The sequence below is a fragment of the Pyrus communis genome, chromosome 4 (genome assembly GCF_963583255.1).
Source record: "Pyrus communis chromosome 4, drPyrComm1.1, whole genome shotgun sequence".
Lineage (NCBI taxonomy): Eukaryota > Viridiplantae > Streptophyta > Magnoliopsida > Rosales > Rosaceae > Pyrus > Pyrus communis.
Window position 1 is genome coordinate 14,839,998 of NC_084806.1, and position 11,108 is coordinate 14,851,105.

Consider the following 11,108-nt stretch of genomic DNA (forward strand, 5'->3'; position numbering starts at 1 on the left):
GTTGCGTATTTTGATTGAAAATAACTTTTCTTAATGGAGACTTAGAAGAGAGTATTTACATAAAACAACCAACTGGATTTTTTGAAAGGGGGAAGGAAAATATGGTTTGGAAGCTCAATAAGTCAATATATGGGTTAAAGCAAGCTTCTAGACAGTGGTATTTGAAATTTGATCAAATTGTTTCTTCTTAGGGATTTGAAGAAAACAAACTGGATGATTGCATTTCATTAAGTTTTTTGGTTCACATTTTATCTTTTTGGTACTTTATGTTGATGATATCCTTCTAGCAAGTTCTTGTCCTCAATTGTTTCATACTACTAAAAAGATGCTCAGTGAGAACTTTGATACGAAGGATCTAGGAGAAGCACACTGTGTGTTGGGAATTGAAATCATTCGTGATAGACAGAGGAGATTGCTTGGTTTATCACAAAAGGGTTATATTGACAGAGTATTACTTCGATTTAATATGAGAGTTGTAATTGTGACTAGGTTCCAGTCAACAAGGGAGATAAGTTTTCAAGGAATCAATGTCCAAAGACTAATTTGAAGATTAAGAAAATGCAATCCAAACCTTGTATATGCTTCCCTGGTGGGAAGCCTTATGTATGCAACAATATGTACACGGCCAGACATAGCTTTTATTGTGCATGCTGGGAAGGTTTCAATCAAATCCAGGATATATGGCAAAAAGGTTCTAAGATATTTGAAGAGAACCAAGAATTTTATGTTGGTTTATGGTAGAAGTGAATTTTTGGAACTTGAGGGGTACAATGACTCATATTTGGCTAGTGATGTGGATGATAGAAAGTCAACAGGTGGTTACATATTCATGCTAAATGGTGGTGCAATTTCTTGGAAAAGTGCTAAACAAACTGTTATTGCTACATCCACTATGGAGACTGAATTTGTAGCTTGTTTTGAAGGAATGAAACAGGTAGTTTGGTTAAAGAATTTCATGTCAGACTTGAAGATTGTGAATTTGATTCAAAAGCCTGTGAGAATGTTTTGTGATAATAACTCAAATGTGTTCTTTGCCAAGAATAATAGGAGAACTTTTGCTTCAAGGTTAATGGATGGAAAGTTCCTTAAAGTTAGAGAGCAAGTCAAGAAAGGACTGATTGAAGTGCAACATATTAGCACTGCTATTATGCTTGCTGATCCCTTGACTAAATCATTACCTATTGGAGAGTTTCAGAAACATGTTTCTTGGATGGGAGTGTTGGAGAGTCTTGATTAGTGGTATTATACTTTGAGAGCTTGAGATTGCAGTTGTGTGAGTAACATAATTTGGAACTGTACTTGCAGTCTTGGGCAAGGTTGATTTATTTAGTTATAGCTAGTTTGTTAGTTCAGTTTTATGCTTTTAATAAAAGTCTTTGTCACAAGACTCATTGCTTTACTTTAAAGTTTTGTAGTTTTGGATGGTAGACTTATTATAGAGATAGATTCATTTGATGCTTTGGATAACATTTTGTCTGTTTTAAGCTTATGGTTAATGAATTTTATTTAGTCAATGTTATGTTGCTTTTCATTGGGATTATTTTGTTATGGTCATTTTGAAAAGTGGGAGCATATTATTTGGTTGATTGTTTATATCAGTTTGAATCATGAGTCATGTTTGCAGATTGGATGTGTGAACTTAGAATCAATACTACATTTTGGATGTAGTCTATGGTTCTTAGTTTCCATATTTTGAAATGCACTGGGATGATAGTCATGATGGTATATTCTTGGGTAAGGCTATGTGATCACTTCTTATAATTGGAAAAATTCATGTCTAAAATTGATCTCATGTTCAAGTGGGAGAATGTAAGAGTATGAACATGAGATTGGATGTTTTGAAAGTGGGTGATTAAGTCCAATTGGTATAAGAAAGCCTTATGAGAAGTGTACACTAATTCTTGTTTATAAAGGATTCTGTTTCGACATTTAAACTGATATGGATTGGAAAACATAAATTGTTTTCTATAAGGATTTTAATGGGGAATCCTTATTGAGTTATGAGAAGGATATATATAGAGATATATATATGTGCCTATATATATTGTGACCTCTGCTTTCACAGATGTGTGCTCTATTCGGAACTAAGTCCTATTATTGGTTAGAGCTTGAAATAATCTGACAGAGAGGAGAAGAGTTGCAGTGTGCTAAGATCAGTTGCAGCATTCATGGCATCTTCAAACGAAGGTTCATCAGGTTAGTGAAATTGCAATGTTTTTTTATATGGAAAAGGTCTTGTGCTTTACTTGATTGTGATTACTATAACTTAATCTTGTTCTTGGCTATAATAGTTTAACATCCAGGTCATAGTCGGGATGGGTCACTTTCACCATCTTGTAGAACTCCATGTAGCCTTGGAGGTGAAGGGGGTTGGGGGGGGGGGGGGGGGGGGGGTGGTTGGAGAAGTAAGCACCTTCGAGAGTCTACAAGAAGTCATCCATGTCTAAACTACTACTGGACACGGTACCATTTAAGACCTGCAGGCGCTCGTTCTCCTCCCAAATAGCTCAAGTAGCATTCTTAGCCTCGCTCAGCTCAAAGGCGGCCCGGATTGCTTAGGCGGCCTCATTTAGCTCCTTCCCAAGACGCTTGACCTTCTACTTAAGCCGAGTATTCTCCATGTTGGCTGCCTCGATTGCCCAGCTGGATGACCCGAGCTCCTGCTCCTTGGCCGTCAGAGTCTTCTCAAGACCAGCGCTCTATTTCCTCTTCTTGGAGAGCCATTTGAGCTCTCGGTAGTAGGCGAACAAGGCCTGCAAAAAGACCAAGAAATTATGGGCCCATCAATAAGAAAGGAGGAGGATTCAATCATAAGAGAAGAAAGATATTGAACAGATAAAATGGACCTACTCATTTCGACCACCATTCTCCAAGTCTAAAGCCCTCGACATTGGGTGTGTTAGGTATCTACACATATTTTTGGGGTCTCAGAAACGCAAAATGAGCTAATTATACAGAGTCAGTCCCTAATTACTAAGGCGCTTAAAAGAATGGTTCAGACGAGTCTTGGAACCTACTTAGCCTACCAAGTAAGCAAGGTTGTCCTACTTTAGTCTGCCAACTAGACTAACTGGAGTTGGTCCTCGCTGACGTCTTTTCACATTGGCAACAACCAACAACATGGATTTCATGGAAAAAATGACAACTACAACCACATTACACCAAACAAAAGCAAGAAAAAGTGCAGATGCGAGAAACCAACTTGAGAGAAGTTGGAAGAAAAGATTGAAGACTTATGGAAGTAAGATTCTGGTCGCCGGAGGGAATCACGGTACAAATTCAGCAGAGTCTCTACTGAGAAAACGGAAGTAAATGAAAGCTACACCAATGAGGGTAGGTTTATACAGCCTCGAGCACTCGTTCAATTTCTTAGACGGAAGGGACATGAAATGATTTCACGGGCCACTACGCCGTGCCTGTTTGTTGCATTTTCAATGTTGCCTCAATTCCATCACCAACTCGCAACAAACACGTACTTTGCGAGCACCTATATCCAGCTGCCTCAACCCCGACTCTTAACACAATCTTTAAATATAACCTATTAAGCTAGTAATCGAACTAAATAGTTAGGTCAGATTGCGACACACATACATTATATATGTGACAAATCTATATGCAAAACAAACGTGACAACCCAAGACTTTAATATATAGATTTCCACTTCATGGGCATTGTTTATGTCGAATAGTGCCCATAACAAACAATCATGGAGTACAGATCCTCGCCGGATCCTTTTTATGAGGATCCTGAAAATTCATAAATCATGTTCATTCATCGTACATTATGATGTCAGAAATCATTTTAAATATTTTTATTTAAAAATAAACATAAACAATACTTGACAAAAATTGACCACACGATGTACAATGTACAATGAACGGACACAATTCACAGATCTCTAAGACCCTCACCAAAAGAATAAAAAAAAAATGCACCACTCACTGCAAAACATTGCTTGTGTGGCCATGGTATTTTCTCTTTTATTTAATTTTTATTATAAATTAATGCATGGCCGGTTATCTCTTATTAGAAATTCAGATCAGTGGCTACTTCCAACGGGATCATTTGTCACGACTGTTCCTTCTTGTGGGCCGGACCGGGAGGCCTAAAAGTAATCAATCGTCATGAGCATTCAATGTGCGGATGCCCTGCGCACCACCAGATTTAAATTGATCGACGCCCTGCGCACCACCAGATTTAAATTGATCGACATAGAAAGGGATGTAAAAGTAATCTACGGACTTTGAATTTGATTTTTAATCAAACGATTGTAAGGTTGGGGAAATATATCTTCTGGACCTAAATTCTTTATCTACAGTAGAAACATGGCTTCGAATGAACCATCAACTGAAGTGAAATGGTGAAAGTGAAGATCGAAGGTAGAAGGAATTGAAAATAAATGAGATTAAAATTGATCTCATTGCGATAAGAGTGTAGAAATAAAGGTGCTTTGGAGGTAAATAGAATGGAAGAGACGAAAAGAAAAGCAAAATGTGTAAAACAAATAATTAAAGGACAAAAACGTGAATTAAATTGCGAAAAGCAAAAAAATTGAAATACAAGTGCGAGAAGTGAATTGCATAAGAAAAACCTAAAAAAATTTGATGACTATGAACATCACTAACACAACTTTGATACTCGGTTGCAACATTTCCGTTTATATAGTTGAAGTCGTTCTACAAGTCGCGGAGGAGTCCATGCGCACAGGAGAAAGGTGTCTATGTATTCAAGTGAACCCAACCTACGAGGCAATTTAATCTCTGGCATCTCTGGATTCTGGTTGTCAACTTGAGACACTAGATTTGTCAAACAGCTTGTGTTTCTATAAGAAGGATTTGCAGTTTAGTTATATAACAAGCAAAGTTGCGTACATTATTTGGAACTAGAATAATGTTTCAGACTAGAAAATTTTGATGTTTGCTACAAATAATGTTATTTAGACACAAAACTGACGCATTACTAACCACCTCTCAGTGTGGGTGGATCACCACATGCAATCACCATCATCGAGCATAAGAAACCACATCCGAATGTACATACGTCTTGATTAACGATCATATAATATAATGTCACGATTGTTTAGCAAGAGATTAATTAGTCACTGATGTTTGAATTTCATTTACTTGGTATTTAATTTGAGAAATGGAACTGTTCGAATTAATAGAAGATTTTAATTATTCAGGTGAAGTTATATAAACAAATTATATAGCTAGCTCACTACAAGAAATATTTGTGCATCCTCGATCTCTCTATATCTACTATTGTGAAGGCAGAATGCACATCTGATATCAGCCAGTGTTCCTTTCGTTTATATACCACAGATTACATTCGAACTATAGTCATACCAAGAGGAAACATTTTACCTTGTTTACTGCAATATCCAGAACCGTCCTCTTTCTCGATGAACTTGGTAAAGTCGCGATGAGTTCGGGATCAGAGGCGTTCATCTTCCACGGCTCCTACACCCACAGAAGTTTGAAACAAAGTGATTAAATAGAACCTCAACAGAAATACTGACACAGAAGACAGAGCCAACTACTATAAATTTTTAATCAATGAACAGGAGAAAGAAAATGCAGAGAAATTCTCAGATTTTGAGTCATCTGTCATACATCCCCCTCCTGGAACAACCCGGCTAAATACATACGCAACTTTGCACCCCTAGTTGTTTCTGAGGAAAACACAATAATGTGTAAATCTCATTTTTATATTGATACATGTAAAATCCAAGAGCATTATAATCTTGACCAATGTATGGAAACATGTTTTTGAAACCAAAGTTCACAAAGAGCAAACATTCTATGCTCACCAAAAGCAAAATTAGATTTAAAGACAATTGATTTTGGTCTCCGTGCGTGCGGAGACCGATGGAAGCATCAGTAAAATTTCAAGGCATTTCGATCTCTTCCTATTAAATTGATTACTCTTGGAATTTTGATGTGTCGGTACCTTCTGATCATTAGAGTCGGTAGGACAAGGAGAGGTTTTCTTTAATATCACCATTGGGATAGGCAAATCTTCACTGGCAGAGTTGTCAACAACAACAACTTCATCAGTGCCGTTTGTGCTTGCAGCCCTTGCTGCTGCTTCCATATCCCACATCTTGAATATGGCCCTCGTGAAGCGTTCTCTAGCCAAATCTAGCTCAATGATAGGTTTCGGATAGTTAAATCCAAACTCTACACCTGAGAATTTAAGCACAGAATCAGGTGCATCCCATGGATGATGGATCCACTCGGTTGGCAAACGTGCCAACTCAGGCAGCCAATGCCTTACATATTCACTCTCTGGATCAAATTTTGAGCCCTGAACCTAAATCCGAAAATTCAGAAAAATTAGAAAGGAAAAGAGTGAAATAAGATTCTGTGTGAACAGCATTACAGAAGTAAATACTTACCTCTGGACTGTCCAAATGCTCAAGCTCATGGCCATCTGGTAAGCTCCCTGAGATATACTGCCAACCAAGGATATCACTTTCTAAATCGGCATCCATCAGCTTGTCCCAGAAATATTTCATTCCCCATCTCCAGGGAAGAAGCAGAACTTGTTGTGCCTTGGCCCGTTCGTTAGTGCGGAATCGAGATTCAGATTACAACCTCACCAAAATCACACACAGTTGAACAAAATAAAATACAAGAAATAAAGACACAGAGAAATTTACGAGGTTCGGCAAAAAACTGCCTACGTCCCCGGAGAGATATTGCTCTTCACTATGAGAATAACAGTACAAGTATACATGAGTTAAATCGATATAACCCAATCCCATATCCCTTGTACATCCACTCACAGAATTTTCCCAATAGCCTCACTCTACCCCAAGAGTTCTTTCACTAGAATACTTTTCACTCTAGCTCTCTTGATTTTCTCTCAACCCATGTTCAACCTTTTCCATGGGAGAGCCGAATGCTCTCCCCCTTGGATGCTCTCTTTCAGACTTCACAAAGGCATAACCAATTGCCTTAATATAAACAAAAGGCCCCGCCTTCTCTCTCTCCTCTTCTCTCTCTCGGCTCATCACACAAGGCCAAATCTTTGCCTTTGTAAAAGCCACAAATCAAGGGCTAGACATCATAATGATGTCCCCCTTTTTCTTTGTCCCTTTCTTTAGCCGAAAGTAGCTAGCACTCCACATGGTTGAGATGAAATTGTTGCCAACTCATAATATGAGCCAATCACAACAATCTCCACCTTGGCGAATACACTATGCAAAAATCCTTGCATCCATCACCAAAGCCCATTGGCCTTACTTACCAGCATGCACACTCTGAATCCACCTCGTTGGTCCTGTTCCAATTCAGTTACTGCCAATGCATGTGCAGCTGCTGCAAGCTAAAAATCACCATTTAGCTTCAGACAGGATCTCAACACATCCTCGTCTCCTCCAGCAGGTTTTCCTCCTCTTCATTGTCTGCAACCTGGAAACTCGTCAGCGCGCCTATTTCCAGCAACAACCCATCGAGCCAGACAAAATTCCCACACTTCCTCCTACCTTAGGACCTTCTCATCACCTGTGAATCCCATAGCTCCACCTGCTGCAAAACCCCTGCAACACTTGAGACTAAACATCACCAGAAGAAGTGTTGCTTCGAGTACCTAGAGGGCATACTCAAAGTCTTCCACCACAAACTTGCTAACACGGCCTTGCACCCGTAGCACTGTGGACCCTTGCCTTCGGAACCAGATCCGAACCTGCTGTCTCTCTCAGATCCTCTTTCCAATTTTCTTCCACGATTTCAACCTTGAATAGCTTAAGCAGTCTTGTGCCCACCATCATCCATGGTCTCTTGTGTGTATCATTCCACACCAAAGAAGCTTGCACCTGCTCCAAACTTACTGTTTCTTTCCTTGCAGTAAAGTTTCACAAGGTTCTCGTACAAATCTGAAAGTGAGGTAAGAAGAAAGAGGCCTTTGTCTTCTTCCTCAACATCAACTTTCGCAGTTGATCCAAGCATCCCTAAACACGGCTTCCATTTCTTCAGGCTTCCATTACTCTCCTTTACCAAGAGCAAAACCGCCTCTCCCTTTAAACTGCTCAACTGAAAATTCCATGGTGAACAACAAATCTGGACCTCCAACGAACCAAAGCCCCCAACGATGCTCTGATACCAATTGTTGTGCCTTGGCCCGTTCGTTAGTGCGGAACCGAGATTCAGATTACAACCTCACCAAAATCACACACAGTTGAACAAAATAAAATACAAGAAATAAAGACACAGAGAAATTTACGAGGTTCGGCAAAAAACTGCCTACGTCCCCGGAGAGATATTGCTCTTCACTATGAGAATAACAGTACAAGTATACATGAGTTAAATCGACATAACCCAATCCCATATCCCTTGTACACCCACTCACAAAATTTTCCCAAGAGCCTCACTCTACCCCAAGAGTTCTTTCACTAGAATACTTTTCACTATAGCTCTCTTGATTTTCTCTCAACCCATGTTCAACCTTTTCCATGGGAGAGCTGAATGCTCTCCCCCTTGGATACTCTCTTTTAGACTTCACAAAGGCATAACCAATTGCCTTAATATAAACAAAAGGCCCCGCCTTCTCTCTCTCCTCTTCTCTCTTTCGGCTCATCACACAAGGCCAAATCTTTGCCTTTGTAAAAGCCACAAATCAAGGGCTAGACATCATAATGATGTCCCCCTTTTTCTTTGTCCCTTTCTTTAGCTGAAAATAGCTAGCACTCCACATGGTTGAGATGAAATTGTTGCCAACTCATAATATGAGCCAATCACAACAGAACTTTCACAGTGAAACTCGAAACGATCACTCTTATTCGGTTGTGTATCCACCCAGTTGCCCATAGCTCTCTCATTCCTGCATCAACCAAAGGGTAACCGGTCCGACCTTGTCTCCAAGCCTTAAAATTGGCCTGGTCAGCTTGCCACGGAAAATACTTCAAGTTGCTCAGTAGTGGTCTCTCATGAGTGAACGGGAAGTTAAAACATAGATACCTTGAGTATTCTCTCTTCCCCTGTAGAGTTCCCTTCTTTTGCCCACATTATCTGCTTCATTCGAGCTGATTGGAAAACTTTCCTCACGCTCAGTTCTCCAAAGTGAAGATATGGGGACAAAAGGGATGTGGAGTTTTGCCCAACCTTCACCCTGTTGTTTGAATAATCAAGCAGGTGCAACTCTAAAAATTTACTTAGAGCCTTGTCAGCATTGCTCCAACCTGGAGACCATGCTCTTCCTAGGAGGGCATTGCTAGACTTTTCCATTTCATTTTCGAGACCCAGTTCCCCGAGTGAAGATTTTGCTACGGTTCCTGTCACTAATAACCATAATTGAAATAAACTCTTCTGCTTTAATTGTTTGCCTGAAAACACAAACACGCAAACAAACACGCACAAAGATCTTTTGAAGTCGAAAAGTACCTGTTGCCGGCATCAATTTCCATAGAGGAAAGCGTATCAGGAGTTCCCTTTGCATGTGTAAGCACTTATCCCAGTACGCCTCCAAGGTTGTATAAGCTTGTCCTTTTCCAGCATATACTTCCCATGGCTCATACAACAGATCTGCATTGAAGCTTTGCACAGAAATGCCTAGCTCCACCAGCTTTCACTTGATGTTGTGATCAACAAGAAGTGAAGCGGGATCTGGGCTGGAATAAATAAATAATTTACAAATCAGGAAAGAGAAACGCCTTGAACTATCTCTGCAAGAAGAATCAACACAATAGCAAGCATGACAGAGGAGGGTTCTCGTCTCCAGCACTAAGCTGATTGTCAACTTAATAAAATGGTTTTCGACAAGACTTGTGACATGTGACTTGGATTATAAGTAAACAAAATCTTTGAGCCCATTTCACGAGTGAGATATGTGAAAGATCTCAGAGAAGAAAAATCTTCATGTTAATCATGGAAAATTCATTCATTTTGTTGTATTTTATACTGACTCAATTCGTATCAGCTTAGCTTTTCGGATCAGTGGTAGCTTAACAGTTACAACCATGCAGAGTAAAAACTTTAAGGATGACTACCACAAGTCCTAAAACACAATATAAATATAGACATCCGATGAGGGATTAAGATTTCCAGATCTCAATATATAATCAGATAGGGCATCAAAAAAAATTAAACTCATAAAGCTTCGCTATTCAATTTGAAAATTAAATTATCAGTTCATTGATTGAAAATACTGTTGCGAGGGGTCCCAGAACATACCGTAAAGATGATTGAATATGACTTTGGTAGCACCAATGGCTTGAATGCAGTCCAAGAGAACAGCAAGAGTACTCTGAGTTTTGATAAGCACAAGTTCTGCCCCAAGGGATTTCAAGGACTGGTCCAAATGAGCAAGAGACTGTTTCAGCCACCACCTCGAAACTCGATCCCGGTAAAATTGCCCTTCCTCTTTGGGGCACCATATATAAATAGGAAAAACACTACCATCCCTAGCAGCAGCTGCTAAGGCAGGATTATCCTCAATCCTCAGGTCCCTCCTAAACCAAACTATAGTCTTAGCGCTACCCATACCGCCTAATTCGGTTTCTTCAAGATCAAATTTCACTATCAAGCTTCACAAAAGTCTCAAAAATCACTCTCCATCCTTCCCCCACTAATTACAAACATGAAGTACTAATCAATCACGAAATCGGATTTGAGGTGCTAAATCACGGAAAATACATAAAGCAACTGACAATTATAAACTGTAAGTTTTTCCAACAGTATGAATTGCTAAAAATACCCTCAAATTTCCGTATTTGTGGATCAATTGAGCCTTCCCTACATGTTTACCAACTGAAAAAGTAAAATCCACCATAAAACCATCAATCAAACAATTCAACTGCACAAAACTAAATCATCAAATACCAATTAAACAACCTTCAAAATTTGCACAAGGAACTTACTCAAGATTATTCAAAGAACACTTCATGCATTTTGGTGCAGCTTTTCTCCTTGAACACAATTCCACCTGCAATGGTAGATCAGCTTTCAAGTCTCTAATTAGTGTGCAATTATAGAGATTTTGTTTAAAAGATGCATATCTTTTGCACTCATTTTTTCCAGGACAAAGGGGAAAAGAATATTGCAGAAGTGTTTACAGTTTGGAGTGAGGTCAAATTATGTCTGTCGATTGTTGGAGTAATGGATTGGGAA

The 11,108-nt window shown here is 39.3% G+C and overlaps 1 protein-coding gene and 1 pseudogene across 1 annotated transcript; one reads left to right on the forward strand and one right to left on the reverse strand.

The window, feature by feature from the left end:
• The first annotated feature begins 601 nt into the window (after positions 1-601).
• On the forward strand, positions 602-1,237 carry LOC137732746 (secreted RxLR effector protein 161-like). The gene has a single exon (XM_068472024.1). The coding sequence runs from the start codon at positions 602-604 to the stop codon at positions 1,235-1,237; it is 636 nt and encodes a 211-aa protein (XP_068328125.1).
• Positions 1,238-4,979: 3,742 nt separating this feature from the next.
• On the reverse strand, positions 4,980-10,482 carry LOC137732747 (cryptochrome-1-like; annotated as a pseudogene).
• Between the last annotated feature and the right edge of the window lie 626 nt (positions 10,483-11,108).

Excerpts from the sequence above, each read along its gene's own strand:
- LOC137732746 (XM_068472024.1), top strand. The coding sequence starts at position 602 with ATGTATGCAACAATATGTACACGGCCAGACATAGCTTTTATTGTGCAT.